This window comes from Labrus mixtus, chromosome 13 (assembly GCF_963584025.1).
Source record: "Labrus mixtus chromosome 13, fLabMix1.1, whole genome shotgun sequence".
Classification (NCBI taxonomy): Eukaryota; Metazoa; Chordata; class Actinopteri; order Labriformes; family Labridae; genus Labrus; species Labrus mixtus.
In genome coordinates, this window is record NC_083624.1 from 8,323,757 (window position 1) to 8,350,203 (window position 26,447).

Below are 26,447 nucleotides of genomic sequence, written 5' to 3' on the forward strand. Positions count from 1 at the left end.
GAAAGTATCCTTGTGTGCTCAGGCAGTTGCCTCATTCCTAACACCTTCAGGCCTGTATTTATACAAATTGATGAATGAAGCCCAGCATATGCTCAAGCAGGAAGACTGTTCCATACTCATTCATTCATTCAAGTCATCAGCTGTTTGGGGTCGTTTACTCTTTAAGTACTTGACCAACCAGATTCGACCACATCGTCTATCGACCAATCATTCTGCTGGTGTCACATTTCAAATTTGATCTCCTCTCTTTCGCTGTCAGCTTCTCCGTAAGTCCACTCCTCATCACATCCCGATACTTCCATCGGGTTCACATAGATAAGTGTGGCTAAGTTGGATAAGTAAGTCGATCCTGTGAGATCTGAGGTCCTTGCTTTTTGATCAGTGACCCCCCTCCGGCCATCAAAAATTCACGCATGAGAGATCTTACAAACTCTCCCAGTTCAAAAGTCAGTTTTGAGTTGTCACCGCTGTGTACACAAGCATTTGAAGAGGTCAAGGCCTGGATTTCCTCTGCACCTGTTTTAGCTTGATGGGTTGGAGGGCCTTTAAAGCTGCAGGTGGATGCATGCAGGCAAGGAGCTGCAGGAGTTTAGTTTGTCTTTCTTTGGTTTTTCACCTTTAAAACACTATTGTTTGTACTTTTATTTATAATTGAAGATAATTCAATTCATACCTCTGCATTACAACTTTTTTTCCCACTGGAGATAAACTTGTCTTGTCTTGTCTTGTTTTGTTTGTGCTTGATCTCCCTCTTCAAGTTTCAAGTTTGAGCAGTGTGCGCTGGTTTTCTCTGATGGTTACTCTCAGAAACCACTAGATGTCAGTAACAACTCACTCTTTTCTCCAGGGTGGCAGGACAACCAAACTTTCTTTGTCTGCTACTGTATTTCAACATTGAAGAGGAATTTATTTCAGGTTAAACAAGTTCATTTTGTTATGTGGTCTAAGAATAGTTGCTGATATCTGATACTCTTCTTAGGCTGCACCAGAGGCATTTCCAGTGGTGATGGGACTTCCGTCTCTTGTAAGTGACCCGGATCTTTTTACTCAGATTAGTAATAAAAGCCGACTGACGTGCTCCCAAACAGCTCTCTATTTGGTACCATTTTGGTTAAATTAAATCAGCCAAACTCAGCAATTTTTCAACCTATGATTCATATGTGTGCATGTTATTTTACTGAATGAATCATTGTGATTATACTAAACCATCAATTTCCAGAATAACACTATTTTACATGATGCCTGGTATAAAACAGTCATGTTATACCACCGAGCACTAGGTGTGCCTGTGTGCCGAGCGGTGTGGAGAGAAGATCGTTTTATTCTTTCGTGTATAGGAAGGAAAAAACACTGGTGAGCAACTCTAATGAATAGATCCTCATCATTTTTTAAGATTTCTTTTTGAGCTTTTTGCCTTTATTTGATAGGACAGCAGATACAGAAGGAAATCAGGGAGAGAGAGAGAGAGGGGGAATGATATGCGGGAAATGAGCCTCAGGTCGGACTCGAACCCGGGGATGCCCGCTTGGAGGACTATAGCCTCCGTACATGGCCCACGACCTACAACCCATATCCATCTGCAACCCTAGAAAGGTTGTATCAAATCATTATTAAATCTAAAGGTTAAATGTACGCTCTGCTCAGATAACATTACTAGGAAAGAGTTTTGAAAACCTGTACATGGTTATGAAGGAACAGATTTCAATAAAATACAAAGTTAGAGTAATCCTGAGCTCTCTGAGCGCACTTTCATTTCATGGCATCACCTTCTAGACCCTTCAAAAAGTAGAAAAGAGCTCCCCCATCCGCTTGTCCAAACCAAACGCTGAAGGAAAGCTTTACATCATGAGTCAAAGACAAACACATGAACAGAAAACAATGAACCACACAGCGTCTCGTTTTACTGATTTATGAAACACAATTTCAAAGAGCATTATTACTTCAAGGATCAAAGTGCCAGTGTAATAAAATATCTTACGTACAAAACATAATTATCAAAACAGTTCCTCTCTTCATTTCTTGCTGAGCAAGCTCTCTGCTCATTACTAAGTCGTTAGCTGTTAAAAGCGGTCTAAGAGATTGTTGAAGAAAATCAGAGGCATGTTAGGGACTGGAATGATCAGGCAGGTCCCTTCAAAAAAACTATTTCACATCATTGCTATCACAAAGGTAGTATCAAAATGTTACTTGGCTGTTACAGGAAGCAAAAGACAGAAAAACAAAAGACAGATTTTTCTAAACCTTTATACAGAGACTGCCTGTGACGTTGCATGGTTTCATGTTATTGCCAACTGAAGGATGTCACCAAACGCTTCAAACTTTCTTTGTGAAATTTTAAATGTTGACATCGCATCGATTGTCAAACTTTTCTAACATTGTTTTCTAATCACTTAAACACAATTTCCTGCTCACATGAGTCGAGTTTTATTTGACCGACACAGAAGTAACTGCTCTGACTCGTCTTTTTTCTGCAGGTGTGGAGGACAAAGACATTTCCACTCAGAGATCAGTGAGGTGTCATTACTGTTGAGGTTAAAATAAGGCACTCATTTAAAAGCTGATATAACCAGTTGAGCAGATACTGCAACAGCAACACAAGTCTAAATACCACCAGAGCAGGTCTGAGGCTGATTGGTACTACTTTAGAATTCTGTTTCTGAAACGAGGTTCAGAGCAGACTTTTGGCAACGGCATCAGGCAGAAAACAACACAAAATGCAAAAAGATGGATGTATGGATATTCTTAAGGCATTAGATTTTGCTTCTTTTTTTTTAAGATGTTGATATCCAGATCAACTCATCAAAGCCGAAAATGCTTCAACAGCATCCATTGAGGATGTTTCTAAAGCACTTGCTGATTCAAGAATAAAAAGTCAAGTCCAAACATTTCAATATTCTTCTTCACCGAGCATGCATGTGTGAAATAATGCAACACCTTGTCACTGTGTTCATGCATTTGACTTAATAACACAAAACACTATGATTCAAATACTCTCAGTTCAAGTAAAATACAAAAGACATTCTAATTTGATTAAAGGCATGACATCTGTAAAACCTTCTGGGGTTGTGATTCCACTTGTTTTGTTATTTTCTTCATCAGCATTATCTCATCCTGTGCAACACTCAGTACTGTTATTAAACACACACACACACACACACACACACACACACACACACACACACACAAATGAAAAAGTCTAGCGATATTCAAGGGGTCATTTTCTCTAACTCAACTTCATGCAAGTCACCGCTATCATGACATCAGGGTCGTACAAACTCATCTGCTTTTATCAATAAACGTTTTAAAATCAACCAAACTTCAATTAAAACGTCCGCTGTTGTAAACTAGATACTAACATGTAATCACAAAAGGCACTTTTTTTTTTTTTTTTTTTTCTGCTTTACTTTTCATGACTTCATTTGTTCCCCTTTCCTCGTCTGCAACTCTTCAGAACTCCTTCAGGCTTCGAGGAAAGCGTTTGTGCACGTGGAGGGTTTTCCTTCTGTGACCACTAGATGTCAGTGTAGACTCGTTCTGAGACCCGACCGGTCAACACATTCAAGCAAACATCAAACCGTGATCAATAAATTAAGACTTCAAAACACTATCGAACGACGACCGTATGAAAAGTAAGGTGACACTTGTGTGGACGATGCTTCGCTGTGTGAACACCATTCTTTGCAATCGGGCGGCTTTTTGTAACGAGATCAGAAACAGGCGCTCAAAGCAACACTTATTAGGGGGGAAAACTACCACATTTAAAATGTTGCTGTCAGACGTTAAGTAAGTTTTGGATATTTTTGCTTTTAGAGGCAAGTCTGAGGCCATATATAGGAATAAAAGGGTGATTTTTGATTTCCCTACTGATGGTTGGCCACCCATCATGTTTCACTTCTCTCTTTTGTGCTGATTTTAAGTTCTCACAGTCTCAAAATTGACTTCAGAATCGTCACCTTTCCATGACACAATTCTTACACTGAGAGCCTAAACTAAAGACACAAACTTTGACACTTTAGGAAGGTTGGATCTACTGTTTGTGCTTTTCCTTCTCTGGCAACTCCACCACTGATGGCGGTCCTTCAACACATCGTCTTATTGGTGGAAGAGTCTGCAGGGGACGACAACAGCATCTCGTTCTTCTTGTTCAGGGCATTGTCGCGAGACATGCTGTCTGTGTTGGTGTAGTTGTGTTTCCTGCGGTTTGCCCTGGAGGAGCATCTCATGAGCGCCTTGGCGATGAGGTAGCACAGCTCAGCCACGTTCAGCACCATGCAGATGGCAGACGAGGACACCATGAAGATGGTGAAGATGGTCTTCTCAGTTGGCCGCGAGATGAAGCAGTCCACCTTGTTGGGGCAAGGCCACTGCTCGCACTTTAGCAGCCGGGGCATCTGGAAACCGTCGTAGACAAAGTACAGAGCATACATGAACCCTCCCTCAAAGATGAGCCTGAAGAACAAGCTGCACGTGTAGGTCCACCACAGGGGGCCTGTGATCGGCAGACGTCTCCTCTTAAGCGTCTCCAGGTCCGAATCTGTCGCCTTCTCGTTGCCATTGGCCAGCATGATCCTCCTATCCCCGCGTTTCCTGTAGGCGACGTGCATAGCCACCAGCAGGGCAGGTGTGGACACAAAGATCAGCTGCAGGCACCACAAGCGGATATGTGACACAGGGAAGAAGTGGTCGTAGCAGACGTTTTTGCAGCCAGGCGTCTGTGTGTTGCACGTGAAGTCTGACTGCTCATCGCCCCAGACGCTCTCGGCAGCCAGAACCAGGATAGTGATGCGGAAGATGAAAAGGACGGAAAGCCAGATCTTTCCCAGACTGGTGGAGTGCTTGTTGACGCCGCCCAGCTGGGCATAGAGCGCCCCCCAACTCATTGTGGCAAAGAGAACTCTGGACTCTCAGACAACCTGTGGAAAGAAGGCACAAGGCAGCGTGTTAACAGCTTAGACACGACAAGTTAATTGTGCCAATGAAGGTGCATCCACATCCCTCAACTGTCTGACGTTACAAACCTTCTGTTCACCTCCTGTCCCTTTCTTTGCACCTTGCATGCTGCAGTTTTTAAAATGTGTTGTAGTGACTGAAAATATCCTGGATAGAAAAGGTATTACATGGACTTTCATTGGACTTTGAATCACTTTCCGAGGCTTTATTTTTGGGCTTTTAATGTCTTTATTTTAGAGACAGGACAGTGGATAGCGTCAGAAAACGGGGAGATAGAGTTGGGAATGACATGCGGGAAAGGAGCCACGGAGGTCGGACTCGAACCCGGGCTGCCCGCTTGTAGGAGGACAGCCTCTGCACGGATACCAGCGCCCCCAGTGGAACCTTTTTGAAAAGCGCTTATGTCAAATAGTTTTCATGCTGGTTGCAGCATCGATTTTTTTGTTGTCGTTGCAGCAAAACAATGACACTGGCGACGTGTAAAAGATATTATTGCACACAGGGGCGATTCTAGAGTCCGTTTGGGGCCCTGACCAAAATTCACTGGAGGCCCCTCCAACTAGCCTTCACCACCGTTATGTTACAAAATAATCCGACACCATCGGCAACCATCGGTGCAACAAACAGCCCCAAGCAGTTGCCTGCCTTACCTGTTGACAAGCAGCACCTCTGACTGCACAGGTTTGTTTGGTTTCTGTTCCACATAATTCCACGTGGGGAATGTGATTGGCTGCATAATCAGAGCCACTCCCTATTATTCTTAATATCACAAACAATTAACTTGATGAAGGCTTTGAAAAGCTGCTAATAGGTGTATGACTGAGGGAGACTGAGGCAGCTTCGGAGCCACTCTCTCCTTTACTTTCCACCTGACTCATGAAATAGGTGTGCAGTTTCTACTTGTTCTGGGTCAATTAGTCACCAAAACTTTGTTTGGTGTCAGTATCTCTTGTGTCTTAAAACAGATACTCATCACATTTGACTCTTTATTACACTTTCTAATGTTAAATAAACATCCATCTCTCCAAACACTCTATGAACAGGCACAGAAAAATAGTGTCTGACCCGACCCCACATTCTTCACTCTGAGTTTCAGCTTTTAACCTCTGGGAGAAGATTCAGGGTCCCTCAGACCCGGCTGAACCGCTATAAACATTAATTTGTGCCGATGTCCATTAATATTCTGAATAAGAGGTAGTGTAGGATGAAGTGCCAAGGGGCCGTGCAATATGTCAACATGTCACTGCTGTAGGAAGATGTTTTTACCTTTATGTGGAACATGTTTTTGTATAATCTCTATTTACCTATTTTTTAAATTCTGCAGGATGGAGTCCAACACTAATTTCCTTTTTGGGGACAATAACGTAGGTACATCAAAATGATCTTAATAAAATCTTTATGTTGACCATTATACAATTACTTTAGAAAACATTAGACAATGATGCAGTATTATTATATAAAGTAACTTTGTAATGTACAGTATGTACTTGAATGATGATTTTAGCATGCAGTCTGATTTGTGATTTGGTGATGAAGACGATCAAACAGCCTGATCAGGAAAGACTCAATCGCTTCATTACTTTAAAGAAGGAGCTATTTTGCGTCACATATTTCCACTAAAACCCACATTTTTTTTTTTTATTTCCATCTTGGTTTATAATATTTTATGTTCATCTTCATTCTTGCTATCTTGGGGAAACACGATTTTCAGCATCTGCCTTAAAAAGATGTAGTCTGCACATTTGATGTTAGCTATCAGAGGGAATATGAGATTTTTCTTACACTAATTATTTAATGGGATTTTGTCTTTAATTGAAAAATGTAATTCATTCACAATATACATTTTTATTTTCGCTTACACAACATGTGTCACGTGTATATTAATTGTGATTCAGACAAGCCTAAACAATCTTATTACTGTCGATTATAATAATATAATCGATATGTTTGAGTAGTGAAAGCTTGCTGCCTTAGTTTAAATCCATCTTAATTAAAAAAAAAAAAAAACGGGCGATATGCAACGAGTTATTAGATTTAAATTTCAGGTAGAAGAGCTGAGACTTACCTGACTCTGTAGAGATAATCCAAATATGTTCTTTAACTTTCCATGGAGGTAAAAACAATAAATCCTTTTTGAACAGAGTATCACTGAGTCCCGCTCTGGGTCAGAAGTCAGGTCGCTGGGGATGATATCTGACTTGCCCCGTGTTTGAGGTGCGTGTGAGAAGCACCTGAGTCTTCTAAGGTTTTTCATCTTAGTGAAAGGGGGCGGGGCCAAGCGCGGGGTGGGGCCAACCTGCGCACCCGGAGGAGGTTTACTGAGGTTGACTGTGGAGCTGTCTCAGACTACTCCTCTCGCTGTATGACTGATGACTATAATCATCATCAGCAGACGGAATTCCAGGACAAGGTATAAACTTTAAAGTTAAACCTCAATGATGGAGCATTAGGTCAACAGGTTGTAATGGCACGTTAGGCAAAGGGCAATTATTAAACTCTTGCTAAAATGTACATGCAAAAACAAAAAATGAGGGCTTTGCGTCAAGTAGAATAATTCAAGAGTAGAATATTCATTCGTCTACATTATGGTTTTACATGAATGTTTGTCTTTAACAACAGAATTTTAAAAATATGTATTATGCTCCTCTGCAAGCCTCATCATTCTGACAAGAGGAACAGCTTAGAATAAAGCCTATAAACAACTTAGTAAAACTGTTTACAACGCTTTTCTGGTTATTTTGCAAGTAAGTATTTTGAACTGAATTTCAGCAGATAGTACCTGCCTTTGAGTAAAACGAAAAACCGCATTAATCAGTGATAATGAAAATTTGACCTATGCTTAAAAAATGTGTAAATAGTAACCTAAATTCGGTATTCGTATAGATCAGGGTCATGTTTGTCTAAAATATAAAAATAACATTTTGTACCATTGGAACACTTGTTTCACTGTTTTACCCAAATATACAGTATACTTCGGTGGTTCTCAACGGGTGGGTCGGGACCCAGAGGTGGTGTGTGCCTAAAAAAAAAAAAACCTGTTAAAAAGTCTGTGAAGCGTTTTTTGTGAACATGTTCGTTTGATCAGTTTCTTTCTTGTGTCACATGTTTTGTACCGCCTGAGGTCCAAACAGCACAATTTTCCAGTAAATTAATCTGATTGGTCGAAAAATATCTGAAATTTGTGTCGAGATTGGTGGTGGCTCCTGAGGCTAGACGAGTTGGGAATAACCACTGGTATACTGTATGCAGTATGCACATATAATAAACCTTATGTAGACACTTTCATGATTCCTAACTTTAGCCTAATATCTGAACCTGTACAGTAGGGCTGGGTGTTGTTGAGAATCTCGCAATTCAATTTGATTTGGATTCTTTGGGTCACGTTTCGATTTGATAATGATTAATATACTTGTATATTGATTCAGTAATACGCACAGATGGCAGAAATACCCAGATAATGACTGTATCTTCTGATATTTGTTAAATCATAATGTGTGCATTATTTGTATCGGTTAATAAACTGATGTGTGACAGACGTTGCACACTCCCGTGAGGCCGCTGTACAACATGAATCACATTATGGTGGTCCTACAGGAGTGGGGCGTCGTTACAACGGGAATAATAGATTTCAGGATGCTCTGAATCGAAATTGAATTGAGAAAAAACATATTGAAATGCATTGATGAATCAACGTTTTTACTCAGCCCTAGTATACAGTATATATCCTACAGTATAAACATGTTCATAGTTTTTGTTTTGGGTGTGTTTTTTGTGCAATTTGTCTCCTTGGATACCGGTTGTCCACACATGTATGATCAGGTGATTTCCCTGTGAAATTAAATCTGCGACAAGAGCGGAGCAGAAATGTTTCTCTGTAGCACTCGAGACAAGTTGTCTTTCTATGTTTCCTGGGACTCAGGACTCTTTATCAGAAACCATGTAATGCTGCACTCATCATCGATTTGTTTTGCTGGAGCGGATAGAGACAACTCCAGAAAGACCTAATGCATGACTTCATAGTTTTTATTTTCTCACATGGTCAGAATCAAACATGCTGCGATCTGTCAATATAAAAAAATATAAAAATGTAATTATTGCAGACTCGGTCTCTCAAATTTTTCGGAGAATTGGTTGACCACAGCGACCATTTTGCAATGTGATGCACCGGGGGAGATGACTGCTTCTGAATATGTCTTTATCACAATGAGTCTTAAGATCAAGGCACAGACAAAGATATCCAATGTTTGGTAATTTTAGAAAATAAATGTTTGAAATTGATTCTCTGCCTCAGTTCTTCTGTAAGATTGGCAGTCGTGTCACAGGATCTTCCATAACAGACACTTTGAGAACAGCTCTTTCTGGCCATTCTCAAGATATAAGTCTTATTGCTGACGTAGCACAGATGTCTAATTCAACAATTTATCAGCCTCATTTCAAAGATTTTGTTCAAAACTATGTGCTGACTTACCATTAATAAACTTAGAGGGGTTAAAAATCCTCTTGCAGAAGTCATGGTAAACAGAAAAATCACGCAAATTGTTGAAATTGATATTCAGAAGTTAAGACGTTTTTGTGACTTTGTCTCATGTCTTTCTTAGTGGTCCTTCTTCAGCTTGGCCAGAGCCATGAGGAGCTGGTCCCTCCTCTCAGTGCGGGCCAACAGATTCTGCCGGTCATTTGGAATCAGCTCACACATCTCCTGTGGGCGGCAGGGAAGGAAACATGTCAAAAAGGAGACTGTCAGAGCAAAGAAAAGAAGGCTTTAGGTGATTACAAACCCTGTGAATCTGTTATTTTAAGTTGGTTAACGGTTCTGACTCTTTTACTGCGGACTAAGCATCAAACGTATACACTGCAAAACTCCAATCTTAGCAAGTGATGTAGTCGAAAAATCTCATCACCCCTAATACAAGTCACAGTCCCCTGAAAAGTCCAGATAAACATCAAACTTCAAGATATTACAAGTTTTACAAAAACCTGAATTGCTCGTAATGAGTAAAAATATCTGATGTAGCAAGAAAATGTCAATGTTAAGATTCATTAAGACAAAGTTCTAATTTAAAGAAACTTAAAAAGTAAATTTACTTGCTGCATTGGAAGCTATTTTTTCTAATTGCAAGAAATTCAGGCCTCAATGTATGCCTGGATTGTTCTTGAAATAAGATGATTATCTGGACCTGTCAGGTTAATGTGTCTTAAATTAAGCAATGAGATATTTTTGCCTGGGAATCAGAAAAAATACACTTGCTAAAATGTTAGTTTTTGCAATGTAAATGCCCAGTTTAAAGTAAAAATGTGTGTTTGAAACACTGATGTTTAGTTGAGAATCAGAACCTAAGAGTTAATGAATCAGTACCCTTACAAAGTCAACATTCAAAGAAGATATCTTTTCTAAGAATGTGACTTTTATCACGTCAAACCTGTGTACTGGTTCCTAAGTGAGGAAAAACTAGATCTACTGCCGCTGCTCTCTTAACTAGTTGACCTTCAACTATTTATTGCAGTGGTTCAGGGTTTCTTCACATAACGACCTTCTGTGGCTGACAATTTAACAGCCTGTGATAGCATGTGACCATGTGATGTGTACCAAGGAGAGAGCTATTTAGTGCAGGTTTAGAAGGAACTCTTGACTTCCAATCATGCAGAACCAGCCACCATTCAACACAAAACATGCACTCAATAAGAAGAGGAAATCAAAATATGTGCAATTAATGACCCGAGGCCTGAATCATGTAATGCAATAACAGTGGAAATGACCAGAATAAGTGCACATGTTTAGATTAGCGTCTTTAAAACGGAGCAGTTTAAATAGTTCTCTAGTGCTACCAACACACTTACATTAACGATGCTTTTGGATCCCTCACCGCAGAAGTCTGGTACAGGTCCAAAGGAGGTCAGGACTCGAGTAATGCCCACTCCATAACGTTTCATATAGTCTTCCATACCTGTGAGACCAGAAATGAAAACATTGGAAAGAAGCACTCATTTGGCTGCAGTTGTTTCACATATGCATCATGAAATACGTATAGGAGAAAGTTGTCACAGTGCTTCGAGCAAAACATAAGAATGTGAATGTCTGTGAGAAGTGGGTTGAACGTAATTGAAGCAGCTGCAAACAAGTTGTCTTCAAAGACATTACTGGAATTTAAACTTTGAGTTAAGTATTATCAGTCAAGAGTAGAACAAGCTTCTCTGGTCTACATTGAGGTCAAAGGGCACGTGAAAAAAATGTTTATGGGAAGGTCTCTCTGACATGAACAAAAATTGGAACATATGTATTGTGCTCTATGAATCCCTGTTACACCTTTCTCTGAGCATATTTTACAGGTGTCTGAATATCGAGCTACAATGACGCCATTCACCCTGAAATGTGAACTTTTTTCAGAGTAACTCTCAGGTTCTTCTTGGGAGCTTGTCTTAGTTTGACTTTCAGGGTGATTCCTCCGAGTTATTCTCTCATTACCTCCATTGATTGGTCTTTAATGATTCATTATAAACGTAAGCAACAGTCCCTGTGTCTGATAAATGACTGCTGCGCTCCTCAAACAAACTGTTAAAGATTAATAAAGAGGGCTCTCTGGTTGTCTTCTACTGGTTGAGCTCAAATAATCAGGAAAAATGTACTATGTTAATGAACACATGTCTGTATATGAAAACTCAGGGCAATAGGGCTAATAAGAAATAATTACAAAGAGCTAACTATTTACCAGTTACAACAGGTCCTCCCAATAACAAAGACTGGACAAAACTCGTCATAAAGAGGACCAAGAGGTTTGGTTTGTTGACTTTTCCTATGATAAGAAACACTGAGGGACAAAGCATTCGATCTTTGGAGCGTTAAGGCGAGTCTGGAACAAACTGTTAAAAAAAAGATGTTCACAGCAGCTCTTTAATTACAGCAGGTCAGAAGGTGCCCAATTCAAATAGTCCTCTCAAATTCATATGAAGTTTCACACCAAGGATTTAAAGTGTGACTCATTAGTTCATCAAACAAACCGAAATAAGTATTTTAAAATGTTCTTACTTTTTATTTTCTTACTGTAATGTTCTTGTTCCAACTCCATTTACAATCTCAGGTTTTTTTCCTGAGAATCTTAGTCTTAGTGGGATGCTCTCTATATATATGACACAACAGTGTGACAAGTACCATCTATGTTCTACCAAAGACTTTGTGTGGATGGAAGATATAAGAGCTATTTCAAGATCTGCTTTTTTTTTTATATCTGCCAAGCAGTTCCAGTTTTGCAACCATTTTCTCACTTTTATTTTGATAAATATTTGTATTTCATGCATCTCTAGCACGTCTACAAACCCTCCATAATATGAGAAAAGTCCATCCTCTCCGTCTTTTGCCTGCTCCACTTTTCAGAAAATGTGTGCTCAAACAGGCCGTTTGGATATTTTCCCTTCATGACATCACAAAGGGCAGTAACCCCTCCCCCAGGTGGGTGACACTCCCACAGCTAGGTGTTTGTTCTGCCCTCTGAGTCTGCTTTCTTACTGTAAACAATAACAGTAACAGTCCATGCATCCAAATCAAGAATCAAGGACAATGGCTGTTGTCATTGGCTTTTAAAATCTTCCACCACGTGTCCTCACACAAGACTTTCAAAAAGCAACCTTAGTTGGCTCTGAGAGACCAAATTATTCAACCAGCTTTGTTCTGAACAGCATCCTCATTAATTTGATCCGACATCCAAACTAACAAACTAAAACACAAAATGCTTTCTGATGCTTAATCGATCAATAATGCTGGATGTCTTCCAATGATTGTTGCTATACTTGAATTAACGATGGAAGTAACATTGCATGACTGTAGACTGTAGCCTTGAATGAGTGCTATTGAAAGTTTGAAGTTTGCTTATTTGTTAAATACAATACCTGACATCAGCTTGGTGTTACAGTAAATTGTTTCCAAAGGCGACCCAGTTTTACCCCAAAGAAAGGATCAAGATATCTACAACAACTTTGTGCATGCACACTTGCTGCTAGCTGTTTTTTCCTGAACCTTTGTCTCGTGCAAAAACAGCTACACTCAGCATATTAGAATCGATAACTAAGAGGAGTTAAAGATTGGATCCATTTACAATGTGTTCCCTAGATGTTAACTGGATCACCTTCGGAAATCTCTTGAACTTTTTTGAAACCAATCTCTTTGCAAGAAGAAGAAAGATACAGACAAACAGTTCAGAGCCTCCTTCAAGACTACAGTCTACAGTTTCCAGTGTTTTATTCCTTAAAAAAAATAGGATAATGGTCTCCTGTACAGGTACATGGTCTACAAAGCCAAGCAATTCATGCAGAGCAGAGAGAGAGAGAGAGACAGAGAGCCTGAGTGCTACCGTATCTGATTGGAATGATTTAAGGACAGTAAGATACACCGGGAGTGGGTCTTAGCAATCTTTTGAGAACATGATCATACTACTGTTTCCTGAGTAGAAAAAAACAACACACATCAGTAGAAAGCTTCAGGACTGTAACTGCAGGTAGAGTTGGCACCTGGTCTGCAGGCAGAGATGTTGGCTCTGTGAGTTTTGGATTACTGGTGTGAGGGAGTGCATTCATCGCTTCCCATCAAAAGCCTGCTTTGTTCTGCCAAAGCGTCCCCTTTTCGGTGTGTGTACACAGTCAGGGTTACTCTCTGGGTTTCACACTCCCCTTTGATATTCTCCATCTCCCTGAGGTTTCACTCTCCCTCTCTCTCTCTCTCACTGATACACAGGAACGCCACAGTATGGTACAGTACATGTATGTTGTTGCTTAAACATTTGAGCTGTCCCTGTGGACTATGTCCCATTGCTGATGACGGAGGGCCTAGTTTTCTAAGTTTTCTTAGTGATAACGCTCAGTGAGTTACTGTCATCATATCAGCTTTTGACAATCACTGGACATTAGTATGTTTGAGTCATTTCATTAAAGCTCCTGTGTTTTTTAATTGAATGAAAAACAGACAGAATGTAGTACTGATGTCTCTGTATAAGCTACGATAGCATACAAGACCATCGGGCACAATATTAATACATTCTATAGTTTTAGTTAATGTCTGTATCCACAGCAAGGGGGTAGGTGTCAAAGTGATAAATAAAACCACCAAAACAGCCTTTATCTACACGTTACAAGGCAAAGAGTCACCAAAAGTGAGACATTTCACTTTTTAAGACAGCAGGATGATTTTTTTCTGATATGAGAAATAAGTTACACATGCACAGGAAAAAAATCAGCAAAGAGATATGGTTTTGTCCACAGGGGGCGCTAAACAGAAAGTTCCTCACTGGATCTTAATATTAATCACATCTTTCAGTTGTCCTTGCTGGACTGTTAAAAAAGTTACTGGGAAGTTGTAACTGTGTTAAATACACACCGATATAATTTTATTTCTTCTGCATTTCTTGGCTATTCATAGTATCTGTTCTTGTTTTGTTTGTATTAAATGTATATATTATATATATTTCTTTAAAATAAATTAATTTCAGTGAAAACTAAAATCTAAAAGAGTATCTACGAGGTCAAACTTCAAGGCCAGTGGTTTGCTTGTCCTAGCAGTTATTACCGTAATTGTTTGTTTGAGTCAGACATGTATCCAGTCTGTTCCAAATTTGAGCTGGTTCTTCCTTGGTGTATGGGTTATAAAAATAGAGCCACTGTTTTTTTCTACAGATGAATGCCATCATAACTATCCATCCATCCACCCATCATCTGTACCGCTTATTGTGAGCCAATCCCAACTGTCATTGTGCGAGTGGCGAGGTCTACCCTGACAACAAATTTCTACAAATCTATGCCCCCTTCTATTCATCATCTGTATCACTTATCTGAGCCAATCCCAGTTGTCACTGAGCGAGAGGCAGGGTACACCCTGGACTGGTCACCAGTCGATTACTAATTATTATTAAGACTGACATTTAGACCAAGCAACGACTCACTCACACATAAGAGCAATTAATTATTAATTAACCAAAACAAACAAGTCTCTGGTCTGTGGGAGGAAGCCAGAGTACCTGGAGGGAACCCATGCATGCACGGGGAAGACATGCAAACTCCACACAGAAAGGTCCAAGTCTGGTTGGGGATTCAAACCAAGAACCTTCTTACTGTGTTGTGACAGTGCTTACCATTACACACTTATATACACTGGATATAGGGTCTCTTTTGGATCTTAACAATAGCAAATGATAAAGTCAGAAGACTGTTCCTAAACTTTATTTGTAATAGATCTAATTCTAATTGATCAAAAAATAGATAAACTGCATTTAAATTGCATCTCTTTCCCATTTTTTACCATGCATTCGGTGTTCAAGCTCAGACTTCTGTTGCCCGTTGTATCTTGAAGTGTCTCAAGTAGAGTTTCTTAAAACAAAAGCTTCGAGAGGTATGGGTAAGGGCAGGGAGCTTCTGTTTTTAGAGTCCAGAAAGGGAACATTACCTTCAGGTGCGTTGAGGTGAATCGTTTCCATTGGACCAATGAAGGCGTAACGCATTCCGAGCCCCTCTGACATCACCAGGTCGATGTCCTTGACAGAGATAATGCCATCCTGATGGAGTAAGAGAGAACAATAGATACTAGTTTAGCATGTTTCATTGACTTGTTTTAGCTTAATCTGCTTTGGTATACTTTCAAAAATAGAAATCTGGTCAGTCAGTAAATGTGACTACAGCTTCATAGAGCCTCTGTTTTCTTTCTCTGTAAGAACCATTTAAAGAGGGAAGAACCCTGAGACATCTAGAAGTGTTTTTTAATGTGTTGCCTGGTTCCTTAGCTGAGGTTTTAATATTAATGGTGCTACTAATTAACTAACTCCTGTTTTAAATCAAACAGCGGTGCATTTTCTTTTTTCTTAGGATGAAAACAGACTACTTTCTAATGCAGTTCAACAAGGTCACGGCTTTTTCCCCCAAGGTTTTGGACTAACCACACTGTCTTTGATCATGTCAAACTACTCCCAACATATAAAGTTTCCCCGATCAGCTAGTTCTGTGTCCTCAGGATTATGCAGCCAGTTCCACGACAGAGAGGATGGAGAGGGAGTGGTTCAGGTAACTTTGGGTTAGAGATACCTGTTGGCCAACCACTGAGGAAATCAAAGCTTGGATACAGAGACAGGGAATAGGGTGAACAAGACGAGAGGGACAGGGTCGTCTTTGTTTGGGCCCTTGCGCCCAACAACGGGCCTGTTATCTAAGCAAAGCGGGACGGTGGGTGGGGTCCTTTCTCCACAGTAATCACAGGGGGTAACCAGGCGCTTTCTCAGCTGCTCTGCTTTCCAATGCTGGCCCTGACTCAAGAACCATTTTCTGTTTTGATAAGGGGGTGAAGGAGGGTCCCTGTTATGTAAGAGTGATCACAAGGCCACTCTCAGACTTCAGGCCTTGATGCTGGAACGTGTGGTCACATTTGTTGTATTTGGCTTTACTTTAAGGTGGTTGGGGTGTTATTGAAAGTGGTGTTTACTTTACAAGCATTGTAAGTATACAGCCACATTCCTATAGTATATTTGAGCAGGCTAGGTTTGGACACATATTGTCTCTGAAGAAAGGGCTGGTGAAATGATGCAGATTTTTCCAGTAGATAAGATTTTTTATCTGAGCTGAATTTTCTAATTCTAATTAATCACAACAGAAAACAGTACAGTTACATTTATTGTTGCCTCCTTATGAAACAGGTAACTCCTGAAGGTCAATAATGACGTCACTCACCGCTTTTCTACTGGATGTGGCCGAATAGAGTTTTGGTAAAAAAGGACATGAAGAGTAGAGCCCATTTACAACTGTGACACATTTGGTGGAGCATGGTCAATTTGATGTTTTAACATAGTCTCTGTAATCCAATTGGTAAAATATAAGGAGACTTTGTCAGAAACCAGGAGCTCCAAGAGTTACTGTTAAAATGCAAATATGAGATAAGAATAGCCAATGCGTATGCTGGTGCTAACAGGGATCCTCATAAAGACAGACAGATTCTCTGTTGATCTCTTTCTCCAGTGAAGTTGTATTCCAGAGACACAGTCAGGCTGAGTAATGTCTTACCCTATGTGACTTATTTAGAGGCAGCAAGTGCTGAGTTATGACAGCTGAGACTGCTGAATATTCAGGATTTACCTGTTGATCAACTCAAGGGAAGTTGTCATAAAGATTTAAAGGTAATTCCTGTCCGACAGGTTTGTCCATGTTGTCGCTTGTCCATTGGGTAAGCAATCCACAAAATTTAACTAACAATGACTTCTAGTGTTCTCTTCTGAATTAACAAACATCTGATCGATACATGAAAGCAAAATCACTGACGTTAGTAGGAGATTAGGAGAGGCAAAGAGTTTCCCCATGTGTCACCAAAGACTTCTCTGAAAGTTTACATCGGAAACATCCTTCATGGCTGAAGCTGCAGTGGTTGTCGTTTCTTTCCATGACAAACTCATGATAAATGATTTGCCCAAAAGGTCTTTAAACAGCAGACAAAGATCCTAAACACTGCAAAACAAACCATTTCTACGACTTTTCCAAACATAATTGCAGTAATTCAGTTCTCCCAATAGACACACCCAAGCAGTTCTTCTTCTGTACATGCCATACAGTTGACATAAAACTGTTTCTTATTTTAACTGTTGCCATTTAGCCTCTCATTTTCACATCTATGTTACTTGCAGCAGTTTGGAGGATGCTGTGTGATGCAAAGCTGATTCCAGGCCAGAGTCGGACACTTTAACAGCAACGTGGCATTTTTGTCAGCTAGGACCTAAGGGTTAATTCTCCTCAACAGGAGCCTCACAAATGAGCGATCCACACATGATCTGGAATGTCATGCAGATATGAGTCTGCGCTTCAACAGGACCGTGTGAAGACACAAATATCACACAAGTGGATGCATGGAAGTCATGGTCCAGCCAGGCCAGTACGGAGTCATGAGGGAGAGGGACACACTTTTATCTGCTCCTTTTCCTCAAAGTACGCTGACCACTTTAATTCTCAGAAGTGTGATGTTAGTTTCAGCACTTGTTCCTTATGCTTTAAATTGAACAAACTTACAAGGGGGTTTCAACTGACTGCAGGTCCACTAAGTTTATCACTGAACTGAGAAGCTCCTCTTGAAACTAAAAAAACACACAAAGTCATTTAAGGAGAGAGGAGAAATTCCGTTGATCTTAAAAAGTCAAAACTGTGACAAACCCAGAGGCTTTGTTGAGCGTGATCCACCACGTTCTGTCCATAAAGCTCTCTCTCTCTCTCTCGCTCTCTCTCTCTCTCTCCTTGTTGGAAATGACAAATGCATCCAACACAAGTCTTTAAAAGATACCTTCCAATATAATTGGTCTTTTTTGAGAGTGGTTCCCCCAAGTTTCCGGTTGTTGTCTGACATGAAAGACAAATATATCTTCAGAAGTGTTAGAGATCGTTTGAGCGTCAGTTGTGTACACAGACAGAGTGTGATTTTGTGTTGCAAAATAATGAATTTACAGAGAAATGCATGCATGAAAACCATCCTCACAATGCTTAAACATTTCCGTGTGTAAAAGCAGAACATAGTACAGGTGTGTAACTAATTACATTGAAGGAGGCTCATTTCCGTTGAGTGCACCAGAAAGTCATGTGTGTGAGAAAGCGGCATACTCTGGAACTGGCTCATCGACCTGGAATGTGTGCATCATTGATGTCACTTGGAAAAGTCAATATGTTCTTTAGAGAGGATCTCACAGCTAATGAGATACTACTGTCCAGAAAAAAAGAGTTGGGCCAACCAACGAACAGACCAATATGTCATTCATAGAGCCGGGGTACTACTAGAAAATTATGATTTAGTAAACACAGGGGGTCGACCGATATCGGTTTTGCAGTGCAGATACCGATACTGATTATTAATAGTTCATGAGGCCGATAACTGATATTTGGAACCGATATGCATGCACAGTAAATATGAAAATCTTTCTGTCAAAATATAGAATTTGGTATTTAACAAACTCGAACACAAGACTTTGTTTAAAGGTTTTGTTACAAAAGTTCTAGAGGATGTTAAAATTAAGTGTGCAATATATCAGCAACTTGTAAACATTTTTTTAAGACTTCAAAAAAGACGTTGATTCAAAACGACTGCCTGACTGGCATTTAAAAATCTAAAAGGAGGAACTTAAGCTTGAACACACCTAATTAGAAGTGACACCATGTCAAACTGACTCGATGCTTTGTTAAGATTGAATGGTGGGGAAATAATCGGTCAATGATGTGGAATAAAGCGTAGAGTGGTACAATTAAAAATAAACAAGCGCAGGTATGTCATCTATTATGTTGGAAAGAATGCAAGAACAAAGAAGAAAGAATCCAAGAACATATTTCCTAAATGTGTACACTCTATTGAACCAACCAATCACACACAGAAATGGTAAAAGGACTTGAGCTTGTATAGTGCTCTAGGTGTTTTTTACACACCTGCCCTACACATCACATTCTCACACTGATGGCAGAGGCTGCTATGTAAAGTATCCATCAGTCTGAACTAATCCATTCATACACATTCGCAGTTTGGGGTTAAGTGCCTTGCCAAGGACACATCGGGTTGTGACTGCGGGAGCTGGGGATCGAACCCCCGGGCCCCAACCTTCTGGGTTATGAGACAACAGACTCTCTCCACTGTTCCACGGCCTCCCCTGCTATCCCTCGATAGATCACTGTTGTTAAGAAGAACAAACCGTAACTAAGAACAGCAGATAGGGACACGGCTCATGTCACTGACTCTGGAGGAATAATTGTGTTCTTATCTATCAGCGGAAAAAAGTTTGGTTAATTTGAGGTCGGCCTGTTTACCGTGGGAAAATGTGAAAGTAGAAGATAACAACAGATGTAAAGGGGATAACAGACGTACACTATGACGGATGAATCAATGATTATGATGGCTACAGAGTTAATAATAGTCGCCATGGACACAGCTCTCACTGTAGATTCATCATTTTAAAATCAATAAAATACAGAAATAATATTTCCTAAGTAAGTAGCCGTGCTATAAGTGGGTATGTAAAGTGAGCGGGTCGTTGGAATGTCTCGCTCACCTTGAATGGGTTCCTCTGCGATAGCCAACCCGCTCACTTAACTTTACGCCTTATCCTGCTAAGAAGACGTTTCCCTTCATGCATTCATCCTGCGTTAGTGCTGTAGAGAATTCTTCCATAAGTGTAACAGATCCTTTGAGTATGGAGTCACATGGATAACTTATCACTGATTTATGCTGTTTGGATGTCCATAACACTATAAGAAAATCCTTCTTTCCACATTTCTAAAGTCAAATGTGATTATCCAAATGATTTTTTACAGAAATGTTCTCAACTACAAACAGTTCTCAGTTACAAAACGAGGTCTTCTGCCAGTTTATTACTTGTATTTTAAACGGTACACAATAATGCGACGAGTTATCAACGACAATGATTCATCCATTTGGAGTTGTTTTGTATGTCACTTGTTGTGGTGTAATTATTATCATGTCACCTAACTGATCATTTGTAACTCTGAGACCTAGTGTTGAAAACGGGTACTGCAGTCCAAATTCAAAACTTTGGAGCGCTGTCTCCTTGCCCCCTCCTCCCAAGAGTCGATGCACACGTTGGTTGCTATGTTGCGGACACTGAAGCTTCAGTGTTTAGCCAGCTCTGGGACTATAGCCTCTGTACACGGACGCCAGCATTACCGCTAAGCTATCGGTGCTCCCTACATTTGGATTTTTTTAAGAGGGTAGGAGAGTCTATCATTCACAGGACTTTTGATTACTTTTAGAAAAGCCAATTAATACAATTTGAGCTTGACATTTTGAAACGTCATGCTCCTATTTATTGTGTTTTTATTGTGTTTCATTCTATATGTTATTTTATTTGTTGTTTTTACATTGTGTTTTTTTACGCTTGTACAGCACTTTGGTCAATCAAGGTTGTTTTAAATGTGCTATAGAAATAAAGATTGATTGATTGATTGATTGAGAAATCAGGAGCTCAAAGAGTTACTGTTAAACTACCAATACCTATTATGACAATGAGGAAGCAAAAACAACTCAATGAAATGTCCGTCTTCATGGGGAGTTCAGCTCAGGTTTCTATTGTCATCACGCTCATCGTCCTTATTATCATTCTAAGCATTTCTGCCATGAGTGATCAGGTAATGGAATCTGTCATCAGAGGCTAAAGCTCATTTACCATTTACTCATTGTGTTCCTGTTCGGACGGAGAGCAGAGCTGAGCTGACAAGGGGCTTCCTCTTCTCTGCCTGCATCTATTACAAAACCATCAGCAGCACGGCGCAGAAACACAAAGCCTCACTCTTGTGTACCCAACATTAGGGCCGGGTTACCTTCCCCTAACAAGGCTGTAATGATGAATCGAAATGTTTTGATGGGAATAAACAGTCCCCCTCCGTCCCCTCCGAGTTGTAGGGAAAACAGATGTTTAATACAAATATTCCATCTACAGGTTCTGAGAGCAAACACTTCCTGGAGTAGCTTTCAACAGGTGAACGACTCTTTTCTGGCAACTCTCCCCTTTTTTTCTTCATTATCAACATCCTGTTTGTTCTCATTGCCTCTGCTTCGTAGTTCATCCTAAAAACACTTGGTTAAGAACCACAACAGAATTACTTTCATAGCGATTTGATCCGAAAAAAAAAAAACATTCTTGCAGAAGTTTTTACTTGCATCAGAATAGAAGGAGTGCAGTTCTTTGTCTAACATTGGGAGACATGGGACTGTATCATCCAGAAATCCCCTGCCTAGGCACTCACCTGGACCAGCCTCCAGGACTCGGCGATAATAGCCGCCTGGACTCTGTTGAGAGCGAAGCCGTCAATCTCTTTCCTCAGACGGACAGGTGCCTGGCCGACCTGTAGCAAAAGAATAGTTATTGTATATCAAGAATAGTTGTATCTTGTTAAAGGTAATAATTGGGATCTGCTTTTTTAAGACATTTTAAGCTCCTATGATTTCGGTTTGTTATGATTCCTGCACCCCTATGGACAAAGTGGACCTTTAATCACTTTTGTGTTTTTGTCCTGTGTAACAAAAATCTTTTTAAAAGTCAAACGTATAACAAATTGGTGAATGTCATCAAGGGCTGTTTCAGCACTGGGCTGCTGATGACATCTTTTTACACTTACCTTGCAGCAGAGCTTTCAGAGATTAAAAATAAGTATAAAGAAATAATCAATCTTTTGTCCGGTCACACTTTGTGGCTCATAGAGAATCATCAATATTAAGTTCAGTTGTTTTCAATTCAAGAAGAAGATAAACACCTCGCAGGAGCTTTAAGGAAATCTTTTACATCATTTACGTCACTGCCAACTTGAGCACACCCAGGGAGTTAATCCGATTTTTTTGTTTTCCACAGAGTCATTGTTTTCAAATGAATTCACGCATGTTACCAAAGTCTTGCATGCATGAAAGGATTTGCATCCGGCTGAGGTTTGTCATCGGTGAGCAGTAATACAGGTGATACTAGTGATGCAAATCTGAATCTGAGAAACCTGTTACTGGAAAATCAAAACTCAAATTAACTGTAAAAAAGGTTTGACAGTATCACATAGGATTCTTACCTACAGTAAAGATATCATATAACTTAAGTCCTGGACTACTTTCAGTCACTTTTATATTAGTTATTGTTTTAGCATCTCTCCCCCATGTTTGTGTAAACAAGGACCCAACATTCCTGAGTATGACATCTAGAATCCTTACCTTGGTCATTAAGGCATGGGTGGTGTCCATAACGGATGCTGCTGTCTCTGGGTGAGGCACCAGCTCCACCAGTTTGACATAGTAGGGTGGGTTCACCTGATGATGACAGAAGAATCACACGTCACGCAGTGCGTACCTCAATGACAAAGAAGATCTGACCCGAGGAATGTAAGGAGCTTGTTTTTTTCTTTTGTTTTTATACTTGATACCGAGCAGGACATTCATTGCTCCACAGTGTTTATAGCATTGTATCATGTAGTGTTGTCAGGTGTGTTTCTTCGTTGTCCTCTGGTGAGTGGAGTCTGATTGTTTGTCTTGGGTCACTTCAATGACGGAGTACAGATGGAAATTAGTGACTCGCTAAATCTGGTGCAATCATCTTTTAAATTTTTCTTTGTATAAATGATCAATGTCATTGCACACTGTCCCTTGATCAATCAAATAAAATCAAAGGGCACTTGTCTTTGACAAAGAAAAAGCTCTCCTTCACAGATGTATCCATCGTATAAACTGTTGAGTTATTGAATCAGTTTAGGCCTGAACACACACGCACAGAATACTTCAATAAAATAATGAATGAAAGATCAACAAATCAGCTGGACTGGTCAGGGTGTGGCTATAGTCTAAGTACAATCAAATTATAAAACAACCCTAAAGGCAACAACATCAAACACAATGGACAACGGTATTTCTTTCCGGCTGCACTTCACGCTATTTCTCTAATCTAATGACTAATCCTGTTTAAACTTCATTTAGACACTTCATGTAAACCTGTTTTTGACTTTGATGGACGGTTCAAGTTGTACGCCAACACAATGACGATCAAAAGTCACCGGGATTCTTTCACGTGATTGAGAAGTGAAATCTTCTAAAATATAATTATTCATTTTTCCTACACATGATCATAGTCTACTTCTTCCTTGTAGCTCTGTTACTGCAAACTAAAGGTCAGATATTTGTGTTAATATTTGTATTTTTTTAATAGTTAGCTTTCAGGGTCAGCAGATAAGGGCTGAAACATTTTGCACTTCATAAAAACGGGGAAATTTAAAAAAAGGACACAATAAAGATTTCATGAACAACTGGGATGCTGATTAAGAATTATAGTTTATAGATATATGAAACAAAATGTGCTTACAGAGCTTTAGCCCTGAGAGAAAAAGGCTGTTAAAGCAATACTTTAACACATTTATAGACTTTTCTATTTACAGCAGTGGATAGAAAGTTTGACTCTTCCAACCACTCAAATGACAATCATCATCATTGACCCTGGTTTGTAGTTTATACTGTATAGCTAAGATCGATGTTCACTACCCAGAGGTATCAGGGCTGATACTAACCGGGTGTGAGACGAGGCAGCGGCTCCTGTTCTGCACTTTAGAGAAGACGTCGCTCGGCACCAGACAGGAAGTGGAGCTGCTCAGGATGACGTCTTTTCCAACAAGACGCTCCAAGTCCTGGAAGACGCTCTGCTTGACCTCCAGCTGCTCAAATACACACTCCTGAAAAAAGAAAAAACCACAAGTACGCACATTCAGACAGGGCAAACGTCAAGGCGCACAGATTCACTTACACACACACACAAAATGGACCGTGAAATATCTGAGAGGAATGTTACACATCAATCACTGGCTCCAATCAATCAATCAATCAATCCTTTGCTCGAGCTGCAGTTGCCTGTGTCCTGCATTGTTGTGTTAGCATGCTAATGTTAGCACTTTGGTTAGCTTGTAGCGTCATATTGCATGTAAATTGACACAGAATTACCGTGACGTAAAGACACTTACATGACATCCAAATAATCAGTGAGTATATTTTTCTTCTTTTCTCTAGTCCTTGACTGAAACAGCTTTTATACACAAGGCCGTCTCGTCCATGTAAACATGACGTAAACACGGCTCTGACAACAACACAGCCAGCGGGACTCGAGCTTCTCACTCATTGTAGACAGTCATGACTCAGAGACACATTTACACAGGATAGACTGGATTCTGCTGTATGTATGTCAAAAATGTTGGACATTCTTCCTTTAAGACTTTTTAGGACAATTTCAGTCGACAACACATTGAAGCCATGAAACACACTTTTTGTTTTGCAGGTAAGGCAAAGTTCACCTGCAACAACTGGCTGAGCAAGCAGCATACCTGCTGAACGCACGTCTAATGACATGATGCTCCCCTCATTAACGATGTGAGTACGTAGGAGACGTGCTGTTCCACAAAAACAGAGCAAAAAGTACGTTCTTATTTTAATAACGTTGTTTAATTAAGTCTAGTAATTAGTAATAATTAGTACTAGAATGAATTATAAAAAAGAAGTTTATGACATTTTGAGTAAGTTTGTGTATTTAATCAGAAAATAAAGCATAGAATTGTTTCACTTCTCCAACTTTCAAATGTCACCACCAAATCTCCATAGTGCACTTTTAAGCATTGTGTTGATATATGAGAAAACTGGAAACAGAAGTGAGGAATTTAAGGAGTGGACCTCTATGTACATTATAGTATCTTATGGTATGGCCACCAAAGAACGGGGCAAACATGGTATGGATTAACAGCAGCCATAATAGAAGACGATGATGATTCTTACAGAAGGAAACTATCACCACTTCTCAAGAAGATCAATAAGTGACGTCTTCATGCATCATCAGGAAACGTGGAACAAAAACACTTCATTCTCCACCTTGATATTTCTTTAATAACACTTCTTCCTTGTTAGGGTGAACTCAGCACAAAGTATTGATTTATTCATTCCTACCCTACCTGACTCTCTGGAATGAAGAGCACTGTTGTCTTCAGAGCCAGTGTGAGACACACACACACACACACACACACACACACACACACACACACACACACACACACACACACACACACACACACACACACACACACACACACACACACACACACACACACACACACACACACACACACACACACACACACACACACACACACACCTCATTCTCCTGGTTTCAAAAGTTAACTTTCTCTTTCATTCAAAGGGGCTGAGTCACATGTGACGACTGGGTTGGGATAAACGGGCAGATTGTTGAGTGTGTGTTTGTTTTGTGTGCTCAGCATGACAAGACAAGATGAGTGACGCGGTGTTAACACGCCACGGTGGGATTTCAAGAGCAGTAACCCTGCTGAACCTTTGACAGACTGAAGCCCTTCTTTTGGCGGCTACTATAAATAACGCTGCAGTTTCGGTAGATGGCTGTTTTGTCATCAGCCTGGATTCATGGTGCTCATGATGGATTAAGCTGAGTCTTTGTAATATAGCAATAAGTAAGGTCTTTTGCCTGCTTTTTGTAACATAGCAATAAGTAAGGTCTTTTGACTTGCTCTTTTGTAAAGTGTCTTGAGATAAAACTTTTTATGAATTGGCGCTATACAATTAAAGATTGATTGATTGATTGATAACAGACAGCCCACAAAGGAGGTCATGAACGTGATGATATCTCTAGGAAGATTTTATATCCAGGATCTGGGCCCGGGTTCAAATCCACAAAAAAATATCTATTTTCAAAAAGCAAATGAAGAAACACCTTGGGACATCATTTGTAAGATATGCACAGAGGTTGTTGGTAGTTTTTGTTTATCTTGACCTTATCTAAATACACATCTTGTGTTTGACAGAAGTGATTGTAAAGTTTAATGCATATTCTAAAATGTATTGTAAACTAGGGCTGGATGCTCTGGGTGTCTCACGATTCGATTCAGGATCGATTTTTGATTCAAAACGATTCTGGATCCATGGATTCAAAGTCTATTTATGAATTTCCCACCTCTATTGTAAACTATAT

General features: G+C 39.9%; 2 protein-coding genes across 2 annotated transcripts in view; both read right to left on the reverse strand.

Annotated features, from left to right (window-relative positions):
- Window positions 1-1,895: 1,895 nt before the first annotated feature.
- On the reverse strand, window positions 1,896-7,177 carry gjb8 (gap junction protein beta 8). The gene is made up of 2 exons (XM_061053519.1): window positions 7,016-7,177; window positions 1,896-4,913 (listed from the first exon to the last, which is right to left on the reverse strand). Exon 2 carries the CDS (start codon window positions 4,878-4,880, stop codon window positions 4,080-4,082), a length of 801 nt encoding a protein of 266 aa, XP_060909502.1. The 5' UTR covers window positions 4,881-4,913; window positions 7,016-7,177; the 3' UTR covers window positions 1,896-4,079.
- Window positions 7,178-8,955: 1,778 nt separating this feature from the next.
- Window positions 8,956-26,447, reverse strand: part of cryl1 (crystallin, lambda 1) — a 28,093-nt gene continuing 10,601 nt past the window's right edge. The window contains exons 5-10 of the mRNA XM_061053522.1: window positions 23,977-24,138; window positions 22,637-22,732; window positions 21,691-21,789; window positions 15,374-15,482; window positions 10,789-10,895; window positions 8,956-9,649 (exon numbers count right to left, since the gene is read on the reverse strand). Of these exons, the coding sequence (XP_060909505.1) occupies window positions 9,545-9,649; window positions 10,789-10,895; window positions 15,374-15,482; window positions 21,691-21,789; window positions 22,637-22,732; window positions 23,977-24,138 (678 nt within the window). The 3' untranslated portion in view covers window positions 8,956-9,544. The remainder of the gene's footprint in view (window positions 9,650-10,788; window positions 10,896-15,373; window positions 15,483-21,690; window positions 21,790-22,636; window positions 22,733-23,976; window positions 24,139-26,447) is intronic.

Coding starts and splice junctions, on each gene's coding strand:
- gjb8 (XM_061053519.1), bottom strand. CDS start 4,880: ATGAGTTGGGGGGCGCTCTATGCCCAGCTGGGCGGCGTCAACAAGCAC.